Source organism: Mus musculus, chromosome 10 (assembly GCF_000001635.26).
Source record: "Mus musculus strain C57BL/6J chromosome 10, GRCm38.p6 C57BL/6J".
Lineage (NCBI taxonomy): Eukaryota > Metazoa > Chordata > Mammalia > Rodentia > Muridae > Mus > Mus musculus.
Window position 1 is genome coordinate 80,539,539 of NC_000076.6, and position 26,785 is coordinate 80,566,323.

Here is a 26,785-nt window from a genome sequence, read left to right on the forward strand (position 1 = left end):
TACAGAGAAACCCTGTCTCAAAAAAAAAAAAAAAAAAAGCGGAGACCAGGCTTCCAGGGGAGTCTATTCCTGGTGAGCGTGGTATTACATCTCAAGGATGGGACAATGCTTTGTGGGCGGAGGCATGAGTCAAGGGCCAGGAAGGAAGGAAGGAGGGAGGGGGTTTGGGTAAACTAGAAAGGACAGGAAAGCCTTGGGAAGAGGTCAGGGAGGAAAGGCAGGGGTCTGGCATCTGGAATCTCTGCGGGCAAGGCCAAGATAAGGCCAGCCGTAGAACAGAAAAGGGTCAAGCCAGGCAGTGGTGACACATGCCTTTAATCCCAGTACTTGGGAGGCAGAGACAGAGGCAGGCCTGGTCTACAGAGTGAGTTCCAGAACAGCCAGGGCTACACAGAGAAACTCTGTCTTGAAAAACCAAAAGGAGGAGGAGGAGGAGGAGGAGGAGGAGGAGGAGGAGGAGGAGGAGGAGGAGGAGGAGGAGGAGGAGGAGAAAAGAAGAAAAGGGTCAAGTCATGATCCAGGGAGGGAGGCAGAGACTAGGGCATGGCTGGGGTATCAGGGACAGGCTCAGAAAAGGTGGGTCTGAGCTTCATTCTGCAGGGCAGGAGTTAAGTTCAAACTGGTCTCAAGCTTTATTATGTAGGGGAATGCAGATTAATCCTCCACCCTATATAATGACAGCAGCCTCTCACTGAGCTACATCTCCTGCATTTGGGAAGAGCATCTTCCAAGCACACTAAGCACAGTATACTCCAGCCCAACTAAACATTGCTGAATTGGGGATTAGGAGTGGGAAGGTTGCACACCAGTGAGCACGGTTGAGCCAGGTCTGTATCTGTCATGCCTAAGTGGGAAAGGGAGCCCACAAGGCACTGATGGGCTATGTTGATACCTGTGTACAGTGGATGTATGCCAGGGATGCTGGCCACGGTACACCCTGAAGAGGCTGTAGTCAGCCCTGCCTCTAACCTAGCCCTCAGTGGTTATGTCCACCTCCTGTCTCCCAGTGTATGCTGGCATAAAATGAATGAACTGGTGGCTGGGATAAGGACGGCACTCAGGACCAAGCCTCCACCAGAATAGCAAACTCTGGAAGCTTTGAGTCCCTGGAGCATGTTGAGGAAATAGCTACTCGGTTCACTCAGCTTTCGGTGAGCATCTGATCACATCTTTATGATGGCCTTTTTTGGGGAGATCCCCTACCCTGACTTATAGAGGATGGGGGTAATCACAGTGGAGAGGGCTCCCTCGAGTGCAGGCCTCTGGCTTTCAGGGCAGAGCCAGGGTTAGCTAAGGTCTTTGTTGGCTGCTCTTCTGACACGAACTGGACAGTAGATAGGCAGAGACACACACTAAAGCTCCCAGGACAGACCTGGGCTTTGTGAATACATTAGCACCATTTATTTGTTTTTAAAAACTTGTTTACAGAAGGTAGAAGAGGGGACAAAGTGCTCAAGGAAACCCCTGAGGGTGGAAGCCTAGCTTAGCCAAGGAAGCTCCCTTGGCCCCTGTAGCCCCTGCATGCCCACTATGTAGATAGCCCCTGGAAGCTGCTCTAGCCATTGGCTTGCAGTCCCTCCAAGAAGCTTGAGGGACTAGGTTCCCACAGGACCCTGACCATCAGACCCCGGTTATCCTGCCAGGGTCTAACTCCAGCCAGCCTACTCTGCCCACAGATAACTGCCAAGAGGCAGCCAATCAAGTTGAGGTCACATTGGATGTGAGTACTACAAAACTTGTTTCCTTACATGGGAACAGAGTGGCCTTGATGGCCAGGCCCTGCCTCAGGACACCAGGCGGCAGGGGCTCCCAGTCTCTACCCTGGACCTTGTCTGAGTAACTGAGATCATAACAGGCAAAAAGGAGTAAAGGCATGCCATCAGCCTGCATCAGGGACAACAGCAAGGTACCTTCAGGGGAGGTCTAGCAGGCACAGCCTACCCGGAGCTTGGGGCTGTCTCACAGAGTTCCCACAGCTAGGTGGCATGGGCCCATGGGGTGAGAGTTGCTTTTGGCAAGGGAATCATTTTCATTTTTTCTTGACCCTGGCCACTGGGACAGGGGCCACATGGCGTGTGTCAGGATCCTGTCTGCCCCCAAAGCACCACACACTATGAAATCTAAAGTTCATACAAACATTTATTCTGTTTCTACTCACAGAGGGAGGCAATAGCCCCCAGGATGACAGCCCAGAGGCCCTGGAAGGCCAGGCCAAAGGGCTGGCTTGGCTCTGAGGTTGGGGAGCCCTGGTGGGCTAGGGTGAGTTCTGGAAGCTACCCCACAAGGCAGGGCAAACATCCAGGCCCATGGGACTGACCATGTGGGGTTCGGTCCCTGGATCCCAGCGGTACCAGGGTTGGACCCCTCAGCTGAGGAGGTGTGCGGGTCAGCAGGTTTAAATTAAAAATTAATAAAAATAACAGTATAAAGTAAAAAAAGACAACCCCTGTCTCAAACCATGAGGGCTTGTCCTGTTGCCTGCGTTATATACAAAGAAGCAGAAGGCAGAGCCCACTGTCTAGAGCAGTGGGCTGGGGTAAGAGTGGGGGTGCCTGACTGGGGCACAGAGGCTAGGCCAGCTCTGCCCTGGGCTGCAGCAGGCTCCAGGGGACAGGACTGGGAAAGGAGGTGATGTCACGTTGGGCAGGTGTGGGGTTGGGCTGAGGGTTGGTCTCAGCCCCGACTCTGGGCTGCTCACTGCAGACCTGCAGCTGGAGCTTGGGAGACGCGTGGTCAGCTGTCATGTTTTATTACAGAGTTTGAAAAGAGGCCGAGGGCATCGGGGCTGAGGGATTGGGGCTGAGGGCAGCCAGGGATGGAAGAAGGGGGGTGACATGGTAATGTTGGGTGGGAGTCATCGCTTGGTCTTGGCATCTTCTCGGATCTTCCAGATGACAAGGTGCATGCAGGCACTGGCATCCTCACTGGAGCTGTGCCCGTCCACTACAGGGCAGACATGCTCAGCACAGTCCTTACTCCCATACCTCCCCTCCCCTTCCCCCACTTCGGGGGCCCTGGCTCCTCACCATTGTCTTGGATGATCTGTCTGAGGTAGTCAGCCATGAGGTTCCGCAGGGAGCGCTTATAGGGCAGGCCCAGGCGATGTGGGAAAAGCACAGACGTGTCCACCACTGTGCCGTGGATGACCTTGAGAGCCAGCAGGTCGCTCTCCAGGCTGTGTCCGATGAGGATGGTGTCGGCGCTGAACATGCTCAGCAAGACAGCCTGCACGTCCCGCAGCGTGATGCTCGTGTCCACAAGGTCAGCCTCTGTCACCCCTGAGAACCTGCAGAGGGCCGGATGCAAGAGGGGCGTCGGGCCGGGCAGGATGGGAACGAGGATGGGGTCCCGCGGTAGGCCGGGACACACCTGGTGTTGTAGTCAACAACTTCATTGTCAGGCTTGACAAAGGTGTCATACACGACCTGCATGTCTGTGTCCACAACTGTGACTCGGGTCAGCTCCAGGCCATATGTAGTGTAGGACTGAGAACAGAGATGGGCACCAGATGCAGCCGACTTCCCAAGTGCACCTCCCCTCTGTGGCTAGCCATGGCTGCTGCAGAGACCTTGTCAGGGACACCACGGGAACCACCAACGCAGAGGGAGCCACAGGCTAGGAACTCAGAGAACCCTTCCCAAACAGGCTGACCCCTCTCTCAGGACACTAGCCTGAGGTGTGGTGCTCCCTTGCCAGTTCTTAGTTGGCTTCACTCCCTCACCATCCCAGGGAGGATGCAGGTTCCTGCGATCCCAGACTCACCATCTCACAGTCGAGGGCAAAGACCCCTGCATGGGCATCTTCAGGCAGCTCCTTCTGGAAGGTGCGCACAAAGCCCTCCAGGTTCTCCTTCCGGCCGTCCTGCACGTGTTGCTGGGGAACAAGGGGGTCAGCAGTCAGCAGAAGGGCCAGCATGGCTGTGCATGACTCTCGAGGAGTCCTGTGTCCTGGATTAAGGCCTAAGAGCAGGTACTTGTGTCAGGCCTAGTGTGTAGACAGTCAGGAAGGGCTGGCTGGGGCCACATGGGGACTGAGCATAGGACTCAACTGCATCCCTCAATGCCAGTCCAGTGACCAAGAGCAGGGAGTGGCACACAGCAGGACTTACCTTGGCAACCTGACAGCCTACAGAGCCGACGGCAGCTGAGCAGCACATATACTGGGTCTCCCAGCCCCCAGCCACTGGCAAGAGAGAGCAATGATGTTCAGGGCACCTGGCAGGGATCTTGCCCACCCAGTCAGGGACAAGGACTCAGGGAAAGGATCTGGGCCACAGTGTCATAAGCTGATGTAGGCCTGGGGACGGTCCCCACCCTTGGGGACACTGCAGGGGTGAGACAAGCAGAGCCTGTGCTCAGAAGGAACACGTAGATTACACAGGGCCAGAGCTTCAGAAGGGGGCGGGGTGAGATGGGTAGGAGTCCTCGCAGCCAGCAGGCATGCACGTGTGGGCACAAGCCTCACCTCGATTCCGCCGCAGCCGCCCCCAGTGGTAGTAACACTCCTCACTGCGCACGCAGCGGCCCGAGGAGGACACAAGGTACTCTGTGCCACAGCGACAGCAAATTCTGCAGGAGGCTGTATGTGAAGACAGATGGACAGGCAGAGAGGCCAAGTGGGTGAGGGGCCAGCAGCCTAGTACCCCCTGAGCATGATGAAGTGCCTTTCCCTGAGCTGTGTTCCTTAACAGCAGACAGCTAACACCCCGGTCTCCTGCCTAAGGCAATGCTGGGAGGATACTCACGGTCCTTGGGTTTCTTCTCCTCGGCTGTGAAGATGATGGCACCCCCTGGGCGCTCTGGGTGGGGGAAGGGGTAGCCATTCTCCTTCAGCTGCTCCTGAGTGAGCAGGTACTCCCTGAGGCGGCTGTACAGGGCAGTCCCTGCAGGGGCACTGTGTGTCAGTGCTGCCAGAAGGGGACGGACAGACAGAAACACACATGCAGGCACTCATGTACACATTCATGAATGTATGTATGCGCACACATACACATGACTATATTGTACATGGCAGTCTCTGCAGGGGCACTGAGTGTCAGTGCTGCCAGAAGGGGATGGACAGACAGACAGAAAGACACACACACACATGCAGGCACCTATGTACACATTCATGAATGTATGTACGCAGTGGGGACACTGGCTAGGACAATGGCCTGATGCTACAGGACAGGCAGACAGACAAGGACATAGAGGGAAGCATGAGTTAGCAGTCACTTACTCACCTTTCAGCTCCTCTACCCGCGGACTGCTGGGGCGGCTCAATGAGAAGCTGGTTTTGGCTGCCAATTTGCCCCCCAGTACAACCTCATGAGACACAACCCTGCGGCCACTGGCTTCTAGAAGGAAGTACAGAAAAGCTGGGGGGTGGGGGTGGCCAGCTGCAACCTCAGCCCAACCGCCCGCCCCCCCCCCCCCCGCATGTGCACTACCCCCAACTGCCTACAGAGTCCCAGCTGGGAAAGGGTCATGGGAACTCAGGGCAAGTCACCTGGGGCTCAGCAGCTCCCCACCTGAGCTCTGGTTGGACAGACCAGGCCTGCTATCTCTGAGGGAAGGTGTGCTACAGGGGTGAGGAGCATGCTGCAGCTACAGAACCCATGACTAATGGGTTCTGAGGTGAGGAGAAACTAATGGGGCCAGGGGCGAACGAGCACGCCACTGTGGTAGCCGCTTAATGGGGCCTCTTGAAGGGACATAATGAAATGTCTTAACCCTCTCTCCCTCCTTCCCCAGCTTAATGTGCAGTGCTCAGCCACTCACTGTGAAGAGGCTGTGGGACGCTGTTAGGTGAGGGAGGGAGGGAGGGAGGAGAGGGTACCTTGGGCAGTAGCCCAAGTGTGGGTAACCACGGACCATCCCTGCTGCTGAAGCCCATGCACAGCCAGTTCTGGGGAAGACCCTCTGCACACAGCTGCCCCAACTCACTGCTGAGGTTGGGCACGGTGTTGGGGACCAGGCCCCTTAGCTTCTTAAGGGTGTTCACGGCCACGTTCAGGTATATGTTCTTGCTGGGACTGCGGTCATACGCCACCTTTTCCTCATTCAGGGCCTGGGTAAGACAGTGCTCAGCCTAAGGTCCTGGCAGAGCCTGGCACCCAGGAGCATGGGCAGTAGGATCAGCTGCTCTGGGATGGCAGTGGCTGGTGCAGGACCAGCCTGAGTCAGGCACATGGCCCAGCCTGTCACTCACGAGGACATGATACAGGCAGTCAGTGTGAACCAAGATGCCTAGAGGAGAGCCAGGAAGACACATGGGACCTTCCCAGCGACAGCTCAAGGCCACAATGGCCAGGGCCTGCAGTCCTGCCCGTGAAGGGAATGTGCACTCCAGGGCCCACCTTCTCGATGGCCTCCTGGTTGGACGAACAGAACTTGAGACACTCCTCAATGAACAGGTTGAGATAGCGCTGGCGGACCACAGTGGGAACCTTGCCGCCAAATTCTTTTGGGATAACAGGCTTCTTTAGACTCTGGGGAAAGACAGCAAGGTGTTAGGGCCCCTGGGGAAGACAGGAATAGTTTGTCCAGTGCATGAGCCCAGCTATGAATTCCAGAGGGAAAGACTAGAGGCATGGCCAGGGGTGGATTCTGCCTCCAATTCCCCAGTGAGGGGCTGCCTTGGGCATAAGCACCTTGCCGTGTTTGTATAAGCTCGGGCTCATTCTCAGTACTAGGAGACAACATACTACAGGGCCAAAACAGAATCCTACTGGGGACAATATGAGCAGAGTATAAGGCTCATGGTCTCTCAGAGTACAGGGTACCTGGAGTGATGGGCTGTGGGCGATGCGCTTGGGGGTGACGGTGGTGGTTGTCTTAGATGCCATCCCTGACAATGTGCGTGTCTTCAGTGGCTGGCTGCCAGGTTCGGGGCCGTGGGACGCCTGGCTGCTGCTGGCAGAGAGCGCCCTCTTGGCACCTGTGGGGGCTGACGGGGGACAGGGGACGTGAGTGCAGGAGGACAGTAGGCCCATGACGGAGCTGCGGAGCACCAGGAAGCTGCGGTCGTTGAGTGTGAGCAGAACGCGCATCTCGCAGCGAAGCGGGGGCCGGGGCACCGGGCTCGGGGTGTGGAAGGACATGGGACTCTAGCTGCTCTGGGGCAAGTCCATGGAGGTGGGGAAGGGCAACACGGCTGTGGAGGCCAGCTCAGGCAATGCCACGGTCGGGGCAGTCTGGTGAATGGTGGGGCGTGGTCGGGGCCTCTGCCACATGTTCCAGCCCCCGACTCCGAGACATTGACGTCTGAGGGGTAGCCCTGGCTCCAGGGCACAGGACCACAGGGCCTGGGATGCCCCGGCCTGCTCATTGTGACAGGCTACCTGCCTGTCCCTGTAATGAGGTCACAAACCATACACTGTCTCCGCCCTGGCAGAAGGTGGGCAGGGCTGCTCCCTGCATGGATATGCAGGGTGTGGAGTACCTGCCCATCACAGCCTGTTGGCACTGAAGGACTGAGACCGGTGACTTTTGGCCCTAGTTGGGGGTCACTCTCTGGAGAGGACTCAGGGGCCAGATTAGGCTGCCCCTGCCATCCTTCCTGGAACCAACCCACCAAGGCTGTACTTGTCAAGAGAGATAACCAGTGCACTCTCGCCCTACAGGGAGGGGCACATCTGCATGCACAACTCCCAGCCTGGTGCAACCAACACCATGAGCACCGAAGCAGGTCAAGGTGGTGCCTGGGAGACAAGGAAAGTCCCAGAACTGGAACAGCCCCTAACAAGCCCTGCTTAGCCACAGCCATGAGCATCCCCAGGCTGTGCCACGGCAGCCCAGGCAGGAACCACCAAGAGATGTAGCTATGAGCTGTAGGCATCAACAGAACACGGAATCCAGGGCACTGTAGCCCCTGACAGGCAGGGAGAAGCAGAGGTCCAGGGAGAAGCAGAGGTCCAGAAGCTCTTCCTGATTTGGTCACAGGCCCTGGCTCTCTGCCTGGTAATGGGGCCGGTTGGGACCACCACGAAGAGCTGACAGGACCACCCACCCCTGATCTTCAAGCTGCCGCCACTCCAGGTATGTTCAGGCAAGTCCCACTGATGGTGGCTGGGCTGGGAGGGAGCAAGGAGGCTGCTCAGATCTTCCAGGCCATCTTGTCCCTACTCCAGTCACCCTGGAGGCCCAGGGAGGGTGCTCAAGGTCAGGTACAACATAAGTTCTCCGAGCGCTGCTTCCTCTCATACTGCACGAGCCAAGGCAAGGGGTCCAAGAAAGGGCAGGGTCAGGACTTACCGGCAGCCAGTCGGGGGTTGGGTACGTGAGCAATCCTCCTCTTCTCCCCAGGCGCTGAGATGTGCACGGAGGAGAGCCTCTCTGTTGGCCGCGGGGCGGCCTGTAGCCAACTGGCCGAGTCCCTCTGTGCTAGCTGTGCTCGCCGGTAGCACACCTCCTGAGCAGTCGGGGGGCGTGCTGGGGGAGCCACGGGGGTCCTCTTTGGGGCCTCTGACTGAAAGAGCACAGATCCTAGAGCTAGCCCCCGTCCAGAGCACTCCAGACAAGCATGGTGAGGAGGCTGCAGAAGCTCCTCTTCCATGTTCCTCTGCCCACCAGTACTCTGTCTGCGCTCATGTCTCCTCGGAGACTGCACCAGGGATGTTTGTGGAGCCCTTGCTTGCTACCACACCCCACACAGGCCTCCCCTACTATCCTCACCACCTTCCGGCCACAACTGAGATAGCCTGGGCTCTGAGGTTGGACTGCCCACTCAACTCTAAAACCCATGGGGATTTATCCACCCCTCCGTGCACTGTTCCTGTGCCCAGATCTGGATGGGACATGAAGCCCCAGATACCAGCTTACCAAAGGCCGACAGCAGGGGTCCTTTGCCCAACTGTGGTGGCAAATCTCCTTCCTCCAGAGGCCCGCCCTGTATCCCCATATCTGGGTCTTACCTCCTTGCCTGGCTTGCAAAGGTGTGAGACCCTCCTCTTCTGCCCCGGGAACAAAGTGGTCAGGCCCGCATGTGTCTTCTCCTCAGCCTTCTCCTTGGGTGGCTGAAAACACACATGCACTCCTCACTCTGGTGCCTCCTTGGGTCACACCCCTGCCTTCCCACCCAGCCTCATTGCCGCCAGACCCTACGCGGTCCTGCCAATGAGAGCCCTACGGAGGATCAGCACCCTGCGGCCCAAGGCTGGGCCCCAGCACCTGCCTCCCAGGCCTTGTGGACAGGAGGACAAGTGGGCGTGTCCCTGCTGCTGCCCCCACACCCAGCCCAGGATGACAGTTCAGATATGGAATGCCAGTCAAGGGCATCCCTCGGGGCTGGGGCTGGGAGGAACTGGCCAAGTCCATCTTTGTTTGTTCAGGGTAAGCGCCCTCTGGTGGCCAGCATGGGGACATTAGAAGGAGGGACTACCAGATGGGTCAAGGCTGGCCTGAGCCAGGCAGGCCAGGGAGTGAGGAGAGGAAGGGGCCTAGTGGCTAGAAGGAAGCAAGAGCTGGAGGAGGGGAGAGGGGCAAGAAAGGCCAAGGAGCTGGGACAGGAGGTGGTGAGGCAGGCGTGGGGCGGGAGGGCCCGGTACCCCTTTGCCGGTCAGTCTGAACAGTCAGTCGGACGCTGCCACGGGAAGCCGGCTGGGTGGGTAGAAAGCCAGCATCCTCATTCTGGGCAGGGTGCAGGGGGGCAGCAGGCGGCCACCGAGGGTTCCTGAATTTTGAATGGAGTTATAAGAGGCCGGCGCTGAAGGAGCGGCTTCTGCTTGGGTCACAGAGGCTGGAATCGGCTGGAGATGACCGTGGGACTGAGTGTCCCCTCCAAGGGCCCTAGCCTGCCAAGGCCAGTGCCCTCACCTGCCGGGCCAGCCGGCCCTTGTCCTCTGTCTTCACGCTGGTGGACTCGTTGAAGATCCGCAGGCACTCCTCCATAGGGTCCACATCGAAGTCCACCTCCTTCTCCAGAGCCGAGTAGTCCACATCCTCCTCTGCACACTGGCTGGCTCCCGAGGACGAGGAGGAGGAGGACAATGGGGAGGGCGGCACGGGGGATGCGGGCGGCGCGGCCTTGAGACGCTTGGGCACCTTTGTCTCGTCCAGGCCCAGGCTGGAGTCGGAGTCTGATTCTGAGTCTGAGCTAAGGCTGGGCAGGGTCGGGGGCCAGACCCGGGGTGCTCCCGCTCCCAGGCTTGAGTCCTCCTCCTCACTCTCATCCCCAAATAGTTCAGCATGGCTCAGGGCCCGTTTCTTGAGCTTAGGGGTGTCCTGGGGGGCTCCTTCATCCAGGGAGCGGGCCTTGCGTTCCACCAACTTTCCCGATGACATCTTCTTTGCACTACCAGCCTTCCAGGCCAGTGGTGCATGGGGACCAGGCCCAGAGTCCTGAGGTCCCGTGCTGGAGGGGCGGCCTGACCCCCCTTTCCCTGAGCTGGCCACTGTGGTCGCAGAGGATGGCTTTTTCTTGGTCCCTTCAGGCCCCTGGGCCTTCCCCCTGGGGTTACTGGCTGGCAGCTTCTTCTTGTCCGTACACACCTTTTCCTTCCCTCGGGGCCTGGCTGGGTCTTTCTCTTTCTTTTTGTCTTTCTTGCGAACCTTGTCCTTGTGGCTGAGGCTGGCTGATGTCCCACTTTTCTTCTTTTTGGCTTTACCTTCCTTGGGGACCCTAGCATCTTGAGAGGCCCTGGCTGGGGAGCCAGGCTTGACCACAGACACTGTGTCTGGTGCTTTGGGGGGCTGCCCAAGGTCTTCCACGTCATACTGCACAGCCATCTCCTTGGTGCCCCGCAGGCCACCGTCCTCATGCTCTCTGCCCTCCTTGGAGACAGGCTTCCCAGGTGCCTTGCTTTCAGGGTCAGCTCCAGCCTTGGGGCTGCTAACATCAGCCTTTGGGGGGCTGGTCACATCATCTTCTGAGTCTGAGAACCTGGCCTCACAGCCACCGAAGGGGTCACAGGGCTTCTTGAGGGCAGGAGTGTATGGCTCAGCACCCCTGGAGCCCCGCGGTCTCTTGGTGGCCCTCTCATCCCTAGCACTGGCCCTGCCAAGGTGCCGGGCTGAGTAGTTGGACAGTGGGTCATACTCTAGATCTGTTGAAGGTTTTGAACTATCCACCACATACTTGCCACCAGACACAGGGCGGCCACAGCGGCGCGGCTGGCCCACAGCCTTGGGGACATACTCCAGGGCACCAGCACCTCCTGCAGCTCTGCCCTGACTCCTGTCTGAAGGGGCCAGTGAGTACTTGTGCCCTGGCTCGGCAGGGACAGCCAGTGGGGTGGGCTGGTAGGCAGCATCCGGGCTCAGCAGGCCACCCGGCGTGTAAGTTAGGGCCAATGAGAAGGTGTCATCGTCATCTATGCTTGTGGCAGGGCTGCAAGGCGCCAGGGCTGAAGGCCCAGCACTGTGCCCCCGTGCAGTCTCGAGGAGCTCCTGGTAGCGCCTCTGTTCCAGCTCCACCTCGCCGCGCACAGCCTCGATGGCCTGGTTGACCAGCTCCAGCTCCAGCATGCCATCACCCTGACCCAGAGCACCATTCTCCCTCTGCACAGGAGGCTGGGGCAGCTCTGGGTTGTACGGGTCATAGCCAAGCCCTGGAAGGGAAGAGAACACAGAACAGCCACTGAGCAAGTTTGCTAGAGATGTGCAAATTAAGAGAACCAGTAGTCAGCTGGCCATGGTGGCGCACGCCTTTAATCCCAGTACTCGGGAGGCAGAGGCAGGTGGATTTCAGAGGCAGGCGGATTTCTGAGTTCCAGGCCAGCCTGGTCTACAAAGTGAGTTCTAGGACAGCCAGGGCTACACAGAGAAACTCTGTCTCGAAAAACCAAAAAAAAAAAAAAAAACCAAAAACATAAAAAGAGAACCAGCAGTCCAGAACCTACTGCATACCAGGCTTGGGCCTCAAGAAGCCCTGCTGTGACAATGTAACACCACTGTGACACTGTAACACTGCTGTGGTGGGATCACCCAGTTTACTCTAGGACCTGTGCAGAGGTGTGTGTGTGTGTGTGTGTGTGTGTGTGTGTTGCTGGGGCTCAGTGGGTAGGGCACTACTGGGGACGCACAGGCTTCATCCCCGCATGTACTGGTGTGGTGGCCATGCCCATCACCCAGCTCTAGGAAGGTACAGGCAGGAGGATCAGGAGTTAAAGGTATACTCAGCTACAGAATGAGTTCAACATTAGATTGGGCAACATGAGATCCTGTATCAAAGGGGGTACAAAAAGAGGTTCCCTGGAGAGCACTAAGATGGGAGTCAAGCAGTGTGAGGCTCTGGACTGGCCTGTAGCACCATCCCCAGCCGAGTGCACGGAGGTTAAACTGGCAGCCTTGGCAAGCTCAGGTTCATGAATGTGTCATTCTGACTGACATAGGGTCTCACTGGTTGAAAGGCTAGCTCAAACTCCTGGTCTAGTAGATCCTCTTGGCTCCACCTCCCCTAGAGCATAGATCACAAGCACAAAGCAGCAAGCCCAGATTTTTGTTTTGTTTTTTTGTTGTTGTTTTTTCAAGACAAGGTTTCTCTGTGTAACCCTGGCTATCCTGGAACTCACTCTGTAGATCAGGCTGGCCTCGAACTCAGAAATCCGCCTGCCTCTGTCTCCCAAGTGCTGGGATTAAAGGTGTTCGACACCACACCCGGCGTGTGTGTGTGTGTGTGTGTGTGTGTGTGTGTGTGTGTGTGTGTGTGTGTTTCATTTGAGAATCCAGAGAGCTCTTGGGTGCAGCACCCACTCGACCCACCAGGAGCCAAAGCGATTTAACTAATTCATTCCAGTGCTCAGCCTTCACCACTGAGCTGGCACCTGAACCTCCTGTGCCTCACTGTTTCACAAAGCACCTGAAAGGGAGGGGCTGGAGCCAGCCAGAGCCACAGCAGGCAACCTACAAGCCTACATGTCTAGTCCAGGGGATGACACCTCAGCCTCCATGGGTACCCACTACACCCATGCAGACACACATTCATAATGAGGAGACAAATAGGGGAGCCCACACCTCCTGAAGGACGAGAGAAGGGAACCTCTCTTGCTGAGAAAGGGGATGAGACAAGACGGCTCACGGAGGGGGCGGGGCCCTACTGCTGAGAGGCAGGGGCAGAGGCTGGGTCAAACTCGCACGGACCTGTGAAAAGAATTGGCAACTTCTCTGGACTTTCCCTTTAGTTATTTGATGTAAGATCTTACTGTGCCAGTAGAGGCAGAGGCAGGCGGATTTCTGAGTTCGAGGCTAGCCTGGTCTACAAAGTGAGTTCCAGGACAGCCAGGGCTATACAGAGAAACCCTGTCTCGAAAAACAAAAAAAAACAAACAAAAATAAATCTTAGCCAGCCTGGATGTACAGCTGAGGGTGACCTTGAACTTCTGATCCTCCTGCCTCTACTTCCCAGGTGCTGGGGTGACCCAGGGTGAGATTCCAGGCTTGACTGGGCTGGCTTCTTAAAAAGTAACATTCTAAGGATCAGAGGCAGTGGGCTAGCCATGCAGGAGGCTGAGGCAGGAGGATCAGAAGTTCAAGGCCATCTTAAGCTAGCAAAACACAATCTCAAAAGAAACTTGTCTAGCACACCCAAAGCCCCCCCCCTCCCCGGGGAGGGGAGAGGGAGAGGGATGAAGGAGGAAGAAAGGAGGAAAAATTTAGAAACTAAAACATTCAACCAAGGCTGAACTGACCACTGCACCCAGAGCCCCTGCCAGCAAGGCCCTGCCTGAATGCACACCTACTGTCCTAGGACTCAGGAGACTAAGACAAGAGGATCACACCAGCCCAACGAACAGTAATGCGGGAGGACTGCAGAAGGAAGGCATGGGCCTTTCTATGCAAGCGTGGACACTCAACCTTGCTTCTTGGGAGACAGGTTGGTCCACACAGGTGACTGAGTTCACACTATAAAGGTTATCTTCTTGGGGATCCCCCACCTATAGGGAAGGGTCCTTGAGTCCCAGGTTGGGCAGTGATGGAATGGTCCATCACCCTACTAGTGCTACAGAGAGAGCGCTGGACAGGAAACTGGGGTCCCCAGGTTGAAACGGCACCTGGTCAGCCTGTCTATGGGAGGAATGACCCAAATACAGCTAAGCAGCACTGTCCTGGGTAATTCCTTCCACACATCTGTCTAGACCTCTGACAGGCCACGCCAGAGGCACCAGTCTCAGGGGCAGCATCACACTGGTCCTCTCCTGACAACAGGAAGTCAGTCCCTGGGCAGCACCAGCACCCGAGGTTTCTGCTCAAGGCCAAAAGGCTGATAAAGGCCAAGAGGCTGCTGGGGCCTGGCTCAGTGAGAGCTCTGATAAGAGAGCTCCCAGCCTGGAGGTGGAAAAGGGTGCTCCTCAGACAGAGGGAAGGAGAGGCGAGCGGGCAGTGCAAGGGGTGCTGGGGCGAGGTGCTGGGAGAACCAGTCCACGCTGGGCTGTCTCAGATGCGTTCTGCCGGGCATGGTCCTGAATGCCAAGCCAAGGATGGCCATACAGCCCAAAGGTCTCCACAGAGGACTGTGATCCATCTTTCCTAGGTTGACCCTTTCCACCCTACACTGGGATCCAGGCACGCCCCTCAGCTCAGCACCACTGGACACATGAGGTCATCCAAGCAGGACCAGACTCCGAGGTCACCTTCAGTGGCTCACACACAGAGACCACACATGTCGGCAGCAGGTCGCCAGAGAGCTATGGGAAGCTGCACACAAGTGTGAGACCTGGCCACAGAAGAGGGCGGGAGAGCCTAGGAAGTGCTGCTCAGCCTCAGTATAGGCACACAGCAAGTCTTACCCTACGAGGATCCCTGTCCCCAGGTCATCCTTCAGAGCCCTCCCTTTCCATAAGGCCAGCCCTGTAGGATGCCAAGGGCTTCCAAGCAGATGGAGTTGCTAAGTGGGATGCAAGGGGTGCCCCCTCCATGCCTAAGATGCTGGGCTCTCTGAGGCAGGAACAGCCATGGAGCCTCCATGGTCACCCGACAGTCCAGAAGAGAAGCTGATAGGTAAGGCGGTGGGGCCACATGCTAATATCCTGGAGCAAGGCAAGAGGTAGCCTTCCTTTCCCATGGTCCACAAGGGCTGTGAGCCAATAAAGAAAATTCTCTAAGACCAGCCTGGCCGTCCTAACTGGATCCCAGTGGAGATGGCCAGGGCCCTCTATGCCCCACCCTGACACCAGCAGAGACCCAGTCAGGATGTCTCCCAGGCCCAAGTTGCCAACTCACCAGAGCTCAGGCTGGCGACTGAGGGCCCTGCATCTTCAGAGGAAGAGCATGCTGGCCAGTATTATGTGAACACGGTCCTTTTGTCACTTGTCATGGAGGCTGGTGGGGTCATGTGGGGCTTTCAGACGGTTAAATGCAGCCCTGCCCCCACCACTCCACATGACGGTTTCTGCTCAGAACTATGGCAAGGTCCCCAACCAGGTTCTCTTTGTCACCCACTCAGGTCTGGGACCTGCCCCAATGCCCACCTCCCACTCAATGGACAGACCCAGGACTCCCAGTCCCAGGACTCTCAACACACAAACTCTCAAGTCCTCAGATGAACAGCTCACTGCAGCTGCAGGAACCCTGTTAACAGAAGACCAGGATGAGCTCAGTCCCAGCCTTTCCCACTACACAAGACAGTATCCCACAGCAACCAGTGGCACTTCAGAGTCACCAAAACCTTTCTAGAAGGCTGGATATCAAGTCAGCATGTCAGCAGAGTTTTCTGTTGGCATCTTCCAGCCACTAGACAAACTCATATTGGCCTTCAAAACCTAGTTTAAGGGATGGAGAGATGGCTCAGCAGTTAAGAGCACTGACTGTTCTTCCAAAGCTCCTGAGTTCAATTCCCAGCAACCACATGGTGGCTCACAAGGGATCCAAGGCTCTCTTCTGGTCAGCTACAGCATACTCATAGGCATAAAATAAATCTTTAAAAAAAGCCTGGCATGGTGGTGCACGCCTTTAATCCCAGCACTTGGGAGGCAGAGGCAGGCGGATTTCTGAGTTTGAGGCCAGCCTGGTCTACAAAGTGAGTTCCAGGACAGCCAGGTCTACACAGAGAAACCCTGTCTCGAAAAACAAAACAAAACAAAAAAAAATCTTAAAATAAAGTTTAGGAGTCGCATGACAAGAACCTGCCTCTCAGGGCTGGTGAGATGGCTCAGCAGGTAAGAGCACTGACTGCTCTTCCGAAGGTCCTGAGTTCAATTCCCAGCAACCACATGGTGGCTCACAAGGGATCCAAGGTTCTCTTCTGGTCAGCTATAGCATACTCATAGGCATAAAATAAATCTTTAAAAAAAGCCCGGCATGGTGGTGCACGCCTTTAATCCCAGCACTTGGGAGGCAGAGGCAGGCGGATTTCTGAGTTTGAGGCCAGCCTGGTCTACAAAGTGAGTTCCAGGACAGCCAGGTCTACACAGAGAAACCCTGTCTCGAAAAACAAAACAAAAAAAAATATCTTAAAATAAAGTTTAGGAGCCATATGACAAGAACCTGCCTCTCAGGGCTGGTGAGATGGCTCAGCAGGTAAGAGCACTGACTGCTCTTCTGAAGGTCCTGAGTTCAAATCCCAGCAACCACATGATGGCTTACAACCACCTGTAATGAGATCTGATGCCCTCTTCTGGTGTGTCTGAAGACAGCTTCAGTGTATTTAATAATAAATAAAATCTTTGCCGGGCATGGTGGCACACGTCTTTAGTCCCAGCAGTTGGGAGGCAGAGGCAGGCGGATTTCTGAGTTCGAGGCCAGCCTGGTCTACAAAGTGAGTTCCAGGACAGCCAGGGCTACAGAGAAACCCTGTCTCGAAAAACCAAAACAAAAAACAAAACAACAACAAAAAACCCAAACAAACAAACAAAAAACAACCCAAAAAAAACCAAAGAAACAATAAATAAAATCTTAAAAAAAAAAAACCTGCCTCTCCTCAGCCCCCAGCTACTTCTCAGTTCCCAGCTATTCTCTCCAGAACCAGTGTGAGTCAGTGTCCATGTGCTTGACTGTCTATCCTTCTACCCAGAGTCCCATAGGTGTGCGCTGAGTCAAGGATGGTCAGAGCCTCAGAGAGCCGCAGAGCACGTGGGCCTAGATCACTGGCAAAGTGAAGCAGGGCTGGAGACCTGCCACCCACTCCCAGCACTCCCCGGCTACTGTGGAACAGAGCTCCATCATCCTTAGAAGTGGCTGTCTGCAGAGACCACTGGAGCACTGCAGCACCCACGGACAAGCCACCTTCAAGACAGGAGCATGCCCTAACTCCCACAGGGCTCCTGACTGCCACAGGTACTCTAAGACTCAGCATGAAAGAGCCCCCTTAGAAGCCATACTTCCAGGAGTCAGCTAGCACCCCACCCCTGCAGACCTTCCTAGTTATCTGCCTGTCCTAGACAGGCTCAGTTCAGTGCATCTGCACCTGGCGCTCCCTCCCTCTGTGGGAAGGTGTCCTGGGACAGGATGTCAGCTGCAAACCCCTACTCCAGCTGTCCCTGTACCAACAGTCACCTGAAATCCCAAGTCCTTTATCTAAATGGCAGCAGGACAGACAGGCCACAGAATCAGGTCAAGAGGGTCAGGCGAAGGATGGTCTCAGAAAGCAGCAGTGTCATAACGAAGACAGAGGAGCAATGAATAGGGGCAGATGTGGGACAGATGTAAGCTGGGCAGCTTGCACTCTCCACTAACAGCACTCTAAAGATCACCGGGCAGGTGTGGCAGCTGAGCAGTAGGGGTCGGCATCCTAAATTCTGTCCTGCTTATATATTGGGATGCCCATCTGCCCTCTAAGCCACTTTCCCCAGCCAGTGGAACCAGCTGCCCACCACCAGCAAGGTAGCCAAGGAGTGTAGCCCTGAGGCTCTCTCGCTGGGCAGAGCTGGAACTGGAAGAGTTGGTCGAGGAGAATGTTCACCAGACACCTGACACAGCAGTCCAACCAGAGGACCATGGCGTGTTACTGTCTGTTAGAAGGCAATCAGGGCCTTTCTCCTCACTGATGTCTCCGGGCATCCACAGGGCCAGCTATCCCTGACAACCATGTTGTGGACTGCAGCGCCCCCTGCTGGCATTTCCTGGAGAAGTGGGTCTTTCTCTGGGAAGGAGCCCAAAGTGGCAGGAGTCCCTTGGTCCCGAGGGACTCTAGGTTGCTCAGACAAGGAAAGCCACTTCCAAAGCCCCTGTCTCCCCAGGCAGTGCACCAAGCCTGGTCTAACAGGTCAATGGCAGTCACAGGTCTCATGTGGTGGCAGGGTTCAGTGGGAAGAGGCCAGAAGTGTCTGTCCCCTCTGACCCTCACTGCTCAAGCATGTGCTGTGGGAACTGGGATGGGATCCAGGCCTCCAGAGGCCCTCAAGGCTCAGAAGGAACTTGGCCACAGCCACTTTCTCGCCCCACCCCCCACTCTCTGCCCTAGGAACACCCTCCTTTACCTGACAAAGCCTGTTCCTTCTAAGAAGCTCCACAGCTTCTGTTCTGGACTTGCCCTTAGCACCAAACTGTCCACAGGGAAATATGGGAACACCTCTGGCTGGGCGTGTGTGGAGCCACTCACACTTCACTCCTGGCTGCCACCCACACAACATTGCTGGGGGTCTCAGATGGAGGTTCCAAGGCCCTGAAGACATGGCAAGGGTGGGGGTGGGGTTAGCTCTCTGGCTCAGACACCCTGATTTCTCATTTCTGCTCCTCTCATACATACCCCTCCCTTGACAGGGACAGTAGCTGTGTTGGGGCCCGGGCTTCGTGTACACCAGCCAATAGGAATCCAGAGAGAAACCCAAGGCCCAGTCTTGCCACTCACAGGGGCTACCACCGAGGAATCACCTCCTATGCCCATAGCTCTAACCTCCCTCACTGGTATCAGTGAACAAACTTCCTTTGTCCCTCAGCCTGTCTTCCTCCATAGCACTCAGCATCTCAACAGGGTAACTATGTATCCCAGCTGAGAAAAGGTGGCTAGCTTCTGTTGCAGCTCTGAGCCACTGGAGACCAGTCACATAAGGGTTTGCTTTCCTGTGGGTACAAAGGCCATGGAGGGCTACTCCAGGGAGCCCAAGGGATGCCACCAAGGCTGAGCCACAGGTGTAGGGACTTTATCCTAATCCAGAGCAGCCCAGGCCCAGGCCTCCTCAGAGGAGCACTGAGGAGAGGACAGAAGAATCCCCAGAGCAGGAAGAGCAGGACTGGACATCATGTCTAGGACACCAGGAGATGCCACGAGGAACGGAGCACCATTCCCTGAGGACTGTCAGACACACAGAGAAGCACCAGACCCCAAACATGACCTTCTGGGGAACCAAGTAACCAGCTGTGGCGCAAGACAGCACAGGAAGAACAACGTGAGAGGAAAGGTGAGGACCAAGCACTGCTCAGGGATGGCACAGTACCGGGGACAGCACTGCTCAGGGATGGCACAGTACCAGGTACAGCACTGCTCAGGGATGGCACAGTACCAGGTACAGCACTGCTCAGGGATGGCACAGTACCAGGTACAGCACTGCTCAGGGATGGCACAGTACCAGGTACAGCACTGCTCAGGGATGGCACAGTACCAGGTACAACACTGTTCAGGGATGGCACAGTACCGGGTACAGCACTGGGATGGCACAGTATTGGGTCCAGCACTGGGCACAGCAGAAGACAGCTTCCATCCCCAATCCACAAAAAGGAAGTAAACTTTAAAAGCCAGGATGTCAACTTAGTGGTGGGGGTGCACACCACTGATCCTAGTGCTCTGGAGACAGAGGCAGGAGGATCTCTGTGAGTTCAAGGCCAGCCTGGTCTACAGAGTGAGTCCAGGACAGTCAGGGGTACACAGAGACCCTGTCTCAAAAAACAAAACAAAATCCCACAAAACAACAAAAGGGTGAAAGAGATGGCTCAGGGGTTAAGAGCACTGGTTGCTTTTGCCACGGTCAGAACTCCATCCGTAACACTAATGGCTGAAGGCATACAACTACTTGGAAATTCAGACCTAGGAATCCAATGTCCCCCTCTGGCCTCTGCAGACACACCGAGTTGGACACCCATACAGGCATAAGTCTATAGGAAACGAAAGGCACTGCATGTCACCAAGCTGGGCACTGCAGCCTGAGAGGTCGCCTATGCCAGGCACTCAGGGCCCACCCTGCAGTGAAATCTGCCAAGCTATGCCCCTCCTCTTCCCAAGCACCTGGGCTGAGTCCCCGGCTGACCCGGCAAGGACAATGGCGGCCAGGTGTGGAGCCTGACCACCACACACAGAGTTGTCAAAGGGCCACTTGCAGTGCAGGTGTCCTAGGCCAATGTATGTGTGAGGATGGGGACCCAACAACAAGAGATGTGGCAGGTCATGCCTGGCCCTCAAACTCTCAGAGGGCAGAGGCAGGAAGATCACCTCAAGTTCGAGGCCAGCCTGGGCTACACAGTGAACCTATCTATCCATTTAAATGCTCGATATATATATATATGTATATATATATATACACACACACACACACATATATATATACCATTATTTAAATAAAAGACAACAGCTTGAGAGAGAGTGGTCTAAAATAAACCTGGGACCTGGGGGTGGAGTCAGTGGTGAAGTTCACCAAGCCATTTCTAAGGAACAGAGGCCACCAGAGGGGACTAAACGGTACTCTAGTCAACAATGCCCTGTCTCTCTTTTAGAGATGACCACATATGTAACCCAGGCTGGCCTTAAACTCAAAGAGATTCACCTGCCTCTACCTCCTAAATGCTGAAATTAAAGGCATGCACCACCATACCTGGGTGCCATGCCACTTTTTAAAGGTTTTTGTTTTTAATTTCATCCACATGAGAGTTTGCCTGGGTGATTGCATTTGCACCACACATGGCTGGTGCCTTGGAACTGGGTTTACAAACCAGCCATGTGGCTGCTGGTAACCCAATCCAGGGCCTCTGCAACAGTAGCAAGCGTGGCCCCCACCCCTCAGACAGGGACTCACTGGCTATGGATTTCTGGAACAAGGCTTCCTATATAGACCAGGCTGGACTCAAACTCAGAGGTCCACCCGGCAATGCCTCTAGAGAAACGGGACTAAAAGTGTGCACGCAGCAGGCCCAGCCCAAAACAGAAAGTGCTCTTAAATCGGAGCCATCTCTCTAGGCTCTCCAATGTCTTCTTTAAATGCAATTGGAATCCTAAGGGTCCGGTTAGGGCCATCCCAGAACCTAGGAGGTTGCAGCTTCAGGGTCCTGGGTCCAAAACTAGCCTGGCCTACAACAGTAAAAACAAACAAAAGACAAATAACAAAACCTTAATGTCTTTTCTCTAATACAATACTTCCTACACACTGCCTGATCCCTGAGGCCTTCTTCAAAATGTCATCACACTAATTGCGACATGCTCCCTGCCAAGCTCAAAGTCCACACCCGTTCAAGGCAAGGGGGTTTTCCGCTCGACAAACAGCAGGTGCCCCTATGGCCTTGTGCATCCAACTACTGGAGACAGTGGGGGGGGGGGGGGGACTCATCCCAGGAAACTGTCGCGTTCGTAAACAAGGTATGCCACAAGCGCACAGGGTGGCGTGCGTGGTGACGGGAGGGAATGATATATCGTTCGGAACAAGGTGGACAGAATAAGAACCGGAGGAGTTGCACCAAGTCCCCTAGCTTGGGGACGGGGATGCACGGTCTCTCGCTCCGTCGTGACCGTCTTTATGCTTTAATGACCAGAGAGGTCTAGACATTTGCACAGCATCGCGATGGCAGCTAGGAGAGGGACAGCAATCTGACAGTGCGCGGTCTGGCTGAGCAAGGGAAACATGTAGCACGGGCGGGCTGTGGGACCCAGGGCGGTCCTATGGGCTTTACCTGATGCAGGAGATGCTGCGCCGCCGCTACCGGGAGCGCCGGGACCCCGAGCTCCGCGGTGCCGGAAGTGGCAGTAGGGCCGCCGGCAAGGCCCCCCGGGAGCTCCCGCCCAGTATGGGCAGTCGATGGAGCGGAAGAAGCCGGTAGAACGTAGCATGGTCCGTTCCGCAGCGGGGCCCCGGCCCGGAGATACCCGGGACCCCGGGACCCCTCCTCACACTCGCCCCGGAGGCTTCCGCTCGCGCTTTTCGGACCCCGCCGACGCCGCCATCTTGCCCCGAGGCCCCCAGAGGCCCCCGGGACGCTGTCGCTAGGGACGCCGGGAAGGGCTGACTGAAGTGCGCCTGCTTACAATGTCGTCTCCCGCGGAACTGTAGCCGTCGGAAGACCCGAAGCTTAGGACAAGAGAAGCTTTAAAGAACGCGTGATTATATGCTTCTGGTCCTGAGAACCTTCCGGCACCGGACTTTCGCGGGTGCAGCTTCGCAATCTTGAGCCTCAAGCCCCTGAGAAGCCTGGGCTGTCCAGAGTGCGCCTGGCTGGAAATGCACCGCGAGTCTCCGCTGTAATCTTTGGCTATATAAGGCCGTCGTGCGCCCCCCGGAGGACGAGGAGAGCTTCACGGCCAGGGTTTTTGTTTGATTTAGGATTTACTTTCTAATTCTATGTATGTGCAACATGAGTGTTTCTGATTCTCGCTGAAGTCAGAAAAGGGCTTTGGATACCCAGAAATTGGAGCTACTCATGGTTATGAACGGTCATGTGAGTACTGGGAACCGAACCCAAGTCTCCAATTGCTGTAAGTGCTCTTCACCACTGAGCCAACTCTCTAGCCAGGGTCTTAATTGGCTGAGGTGCCTATCCTGAGAAACCTACCTAATTGATGCTCAAATAGTCACCTAACCACGAGGGGTATCAGTGGGGCATTTCTTTTTTCTTTTTGCCGTGCCTAGATACATACACTAGACAAGGGCACTCCAACTAAGCTACACTCTGGAAATATATTTGATTTTTTTTTTTTTGTTTTTTTGTTTTTTTGTTTTTGCTTTGTTCTGGGGTGTTTGGAGGGAGGCGACACTGTGCACCCGCATGCAGAGGTTAGAGGAGCATACAGCTTCCCACCCCTTTGTTTAGTCTTCCATTTTCTTTCCTTTAAGACAGGCTTCTTCACTGAAGTACTTCAGCTGGGCAGGCTGGCTAGCAAGCTCCCAGCATCTGCTTGCCTCCACCCCAAAGCCTAGGGTGGCACTCACCTGGTCATACCCAGCTTTAAATGGGTGCTGGGGATTAGAACTCAGGTCCTGAGACCTGTGCACAGCTTTCTAACCCACTGAGCCCTCTCCCCAACCGCTTTTCTGTTTTGCTTTTGATTGAGGTAAGGTCTCATGTAACACAGACTGGATGGACTTGCCCATTACACAGTGCTGGAGATGAAACGCAAAGCCTTGTGCTTGCTAGACAGTTACTCCAGTCACTGAGCAACATCCCCAGAACCCCTCTTTCTGTTTGTCTGGACAGGGTCTGGCACTGTAGCCTAGACTGATCTTGGACTTCTGACAGTTTTCCTAAATGCTAAGATTACAGGCCTGAGTCACCATGGCCGCCTGCTTTTTAAATTTTTAATCAATTTATTTGGTGTTTATTTTAAAAGATTCTCCTTCTGCACTCCAGGCTCATCTCATTTTCAAATCTATAAAATCCATCTGCCTCAGCCTCTGGGATCCTAGGATTACAGACTTGAGCCAACACATGCAATTTTGGAAGGGTATTCTACCAGCATTTAACAATTCTCACAGAGAGAAGTCACCTGGATAAGCACTGGTGCATGACGAACATATGACATAGGCCCTGGGTTATTACACAGCCTCAAAAGCAATTCTGGTGGTGTACACCTATAGTCTCAGTCCAGTGGAGGTCGAGGTGGGAGCACACCTGTAATCTCAGTACAGTGGAGACAGAGGTGGGAACACACCTATAGTCTCAGTACAGTGGAGACAGAGGTGGGAACACACCTATAGTCTCAGTACAGTGGAAATAGAGGTGAGAGATTGACTCAGATCATTCTCAGTTACACAGAGAACTCAGGGCCAACCTGGGTTACCTGGAAACTGGTATTTTAAAATAAATAAAAGCTGGTTTTGTTTTGTTTTTCTGGGGTTTTTTTTGTTTGTTTGTTTTGTTTTGTTTTTTCAAGACAGGGTTTCTCTGTATCACCCTGGCTGTCCTGGAACTCACTCTAGACCAGGCTGGCCTCGAACTCAGAAACCTGCCTGCCTCTGCCTCCCAAGTGCTGGGATTAAAGGCGTGTGCTACCACACCTGGCTTGTTTGTTTTTCTGAGACACAGTTTCTCTGTGTGGCCCTAGATATCCTGGAACTCACTCTGTAGACCAGGCTGGCCTAAACCTCACAAAGACCTGCCTGCCTCTGCCTCTTGTGTGACAGGACTGTAGTCGTGCCACACCACCACCCACCAATAAAGATGTTTTTCAACATCTCTGGACTCCCTCAGCTTCCCACTCCCCAGGACATTGTTGGAATCACTGGAGCCAGAGCGTCAGATTGGGAGCTATGGAGATGGATGGTGGAAGCTGAAGCATAGCCTTCGAATGAGCTTCATGGTGCTGAGCTATACATGGAAATGAGGTTTAAGTGCACTTTCATATTCTGTGTGCCTTTATACAACTATTATCAACAACTGAAGGGGGCGGTGACAGGGCAGCTGTAATTTGGGGTCCAAAAGCAGGAGCTGTAGGTGACCCCAAGGCAGGGTCCCTCTATAGAAATACAGTCAGCCTAGCAGCAGGGCACCAAGATCAGCAAGAGGTGTTCCAGATGTGGCCTTTTCCCAACAAAGTTATTTGGCAAAGAGCCTGAAACAGTACAGAGATTGCTTCTCACGCACGGTAGAAGAGCAAAGGGAGCCGACCCAGGCATGGTTACTTCTCAGTACTGTCACATATAACTCAGCCTCTGCGAATATAGTTATCAGGATAATGTATGTCTCATCTCCGACCTCTGTCAGACCAGAGGTCCAGAGCTGGTGTCCCGGCAAGACAACCTGCAGCACAGCACCTGTCTGCTCACTCACCCGGGAGTTCGAAAGAAAGATCCAAATCTTTCTGCATCTGGCGCTGTTGTCCAACTCATCACTGCTGAATGATGGTGGCTTGACATGTGTTTTCCTTTTCTTGGCCTTGAACTCAACCATCTTACCTGGCCTCCTGAGTAGCTGAGAATGACAGACCCCCTAGGCTATTATGTTTGGGGTTTTGTTGGTTTTTTATCGGTAGGCTGCTGTGAACATTCTAAGCAGTGAAAATGATGTTGAACCTCTGATCCTTGTGGCTCCACCTCCCCAGCCCTGCCGTGCCCACCTTAGCCACACTTATGATCATGAAGAGAAACATAGGCAGAGGAAGGAACAATACAGCGCTTCCAGAACAAGTTGGGCTTGTTTCTTGTTTGTTGGTTTTGTTTTGTTTTTGGGAGGAGGTTGGAATCCTAGGCGGGGATCCAACCTGACCATGCCCCCAATTCCTCACTAGGGGCCTGTAAGGGGGTTGTTCTGCCACACTCTTCTCAGAAGGATCTCTGAAATAAGCTCAGAAATGGAGATGGGAGACCACAGAGCTGGCCAAGTACCTTTAGGTGCTTACCAACAAAGATAAAAAGCACACCACTAGCCGGGCAGTGGTGGAGCACGCCTTTGATCCCAGCACTCGGGAGGCAGAGGCAGGCGGATCTCTGAGTTCGAGGCCAGCCTGGTCTACAGAGTGAGTTCCAGGACAGCCAGGGCTATACAGAAAAACCCTGTCCTCGAAAAACGAGAAAAAAAAAAAAAAAAAAAAAGCACACAGCCACCCAGGAACTTAAATATGCGTGTTCATATCAGCACTAATCACAGAAGCCAATTTTAAATTCAATTCACAATCTGTGCATTGACAAATGAATGATGAACACGGGAGTCTTGCTCAGTCCTAAACTGAAGAATGGCTGTGACACATGACAATATAGAGTGGTTGCCAACACCTTACTGAGACCCTTTAATACATGTAGTTACTCATGTGGTGACACCAGCCATTAAAGTCTTTCATTGCTACTTTGTAACAGTAACTTTGCTACTGTTATGAATCGTAATGTAAATCTGTCTTAGTGACCCATGTGAAAGGGCTGTTGGACTCCCAAAGGAGTCGAGACCACTCACTGGTGTGGAGATGTTTGGTGAGAGAACCAACACAAAAGGCCAAGGGAGTAAGGGACTCCACAGAAAACATCCAGAACTTGGGGTGCAGACTTAAGAATGATGGCTAGGAAGGGGAGGGTACAGCTTATGGAGTAAGAGCTTATTTAGGCATAAAAGAATGTTCTGGAATTAGTCGGGGCAATAAAGCAGAAAAAGGCAAGAGTATGTAGTTGGTGCATATAGTGTGTGTGTGGGGGGGAGCAGCTCCTTCTAGAATCCCTCAGTGAGGCGGTGGGGGCGTGGCCAGCAGTTGAGACCCTCTTTAATATATGCAAAGTTCTGGATTCCGTCTCCAGCACCATCGAAAGTGTTAAAAAATTACTAGAGGCAGAGTTCTGGGGAGCTAACAGCATTTGCGGTTCTGCTGTTGGAGCGGATAGCTAACCACATTTGTGGAACTGAGGGCCGCGTACATGCTAAACAAGCTTTCACCATTCAACTGCATAGCACGAAACTGCAGAGACTCTGAATGGTACAAGGACCACACTGTGACAAGGCATGGGGACACCATGGCAGGCGCAGAGATGGAGCACACGGGCATCCGAAGGCGGCCCTGGAAATTCTTGTGTCTTTTGGATGTATCTTGCTTCATGCCAGCTCCTGCTGGTCTCCTGTGCTTCCTGTAAACAGGGGGAAAGGTCTGAGGTCCTTGGGAGTTAACTCCATAAGCAGTTGGAGCTTTTCCGTGATGTCCTCCCCTTGATCGAGTTGCAGGTGGTGGGTGATTCAAGATGGTTTTTGGTCCAAAGGAAGCCAAAATCTGATAGGAAGTATAGAGGACCCCAAAGTGGGTCAGAGAACCATGAAGGAGCTGG

At 54.6% G+C, this 26,785-nt stretch overlaps 1 protein-coding gene and 1 long non-coding RNA gene across 8 annotated transcripts; one reads left to right on the plus strand and one right to left on the minus strand.

Annotated features, from left to right (window-relative positions):
• Positions 1–1,387: 1,387 nt before the first annotated feature.
• Positions 1,388–25,252, minus strand: Rexo1 (REX1, RNA exonuclease 1). Of its 7 annotated transcripts, none has more exons than NM_025852.3 (15): positions 21,726–22,022; positions 9,795–11,527; positions 8,894–8,995; positions 8,235–8,448; positions 6,764–6,927; positions 6,338–6,469; positions 5,925–6,048; positions 5,222–5,335; positions 4,745–4,882; positions 4,465–4,578; positions 4,109–4,182; positions 3,763–3,873; positions 3,370–3,485; positions 3,027–3,286; positions 1,388–2,943 (listed from the first exon to the last, which is right to left on the minus strand). In NM_025852.3, the coding sequence occupies exons 1-15, from the start codon at positions 21,880–21,882 to the stop codon at positions 2,855–2,857; spliced, it is 3,642 nt and encodes a 1,213-aa protein (NP_080128.2). In that variant the 5' UTR covers positions 21,883–22,022; the 3' UTR covers positions 1,388–2,854. The 7 variants fall into 7 exon arrangements, 5 of the variants coding, with proteins under 5 accessions (NP_080128.2, XP_006514024.1, XP_011241833.1 ...); XM_006513961.4 differs by having other exon boundaries at positions 2,122–2,943; positions 4,745–4,906; positions 21,726–25,252; XM_011243531.3 differs by having other exon boundaries at positions 2,122–2,943; positions 5,222–5,356; positions 21,726–25,252.
• Gm31057 (predicted gene, 31057) lies at positions 7,373–15,843 on the plus strand. Its single transcript, NR_168571.1, has 3 exons — positions 7,373–8,018; positions 13,666–13,791; positions 14,449–15,843. It is a non-coding gene; the product is annotated as a predicted gene, 31057 (long non-coding RNA).
• Positions 25,253–26,785: the final 1,533 nt, after the last annotated feature.

Coding starts and splice junctions, on each gene's coding strand:
- Rexo1 (XM_011243530.3), bottom strand. CDS start 21,882: ATGCTACGTTCTACCGGCTTCTTCCGCTCCATCGACTGCCCATACTGG. Junction 11,528..21,725: donor CGCAGCATCTCCTGCATCAG/GTAAAGCCCATA, acceptor CTTCCCTTCCAG/GGCTTGGCTATGACCCGTAC. Junction 3,486..3,762: donor TTGCCCTCGACTGTGAGATG/GTGAGTCTGGGA, acceptor CTCTGTTCTCAG/TCCTACACTACATATGGCCT.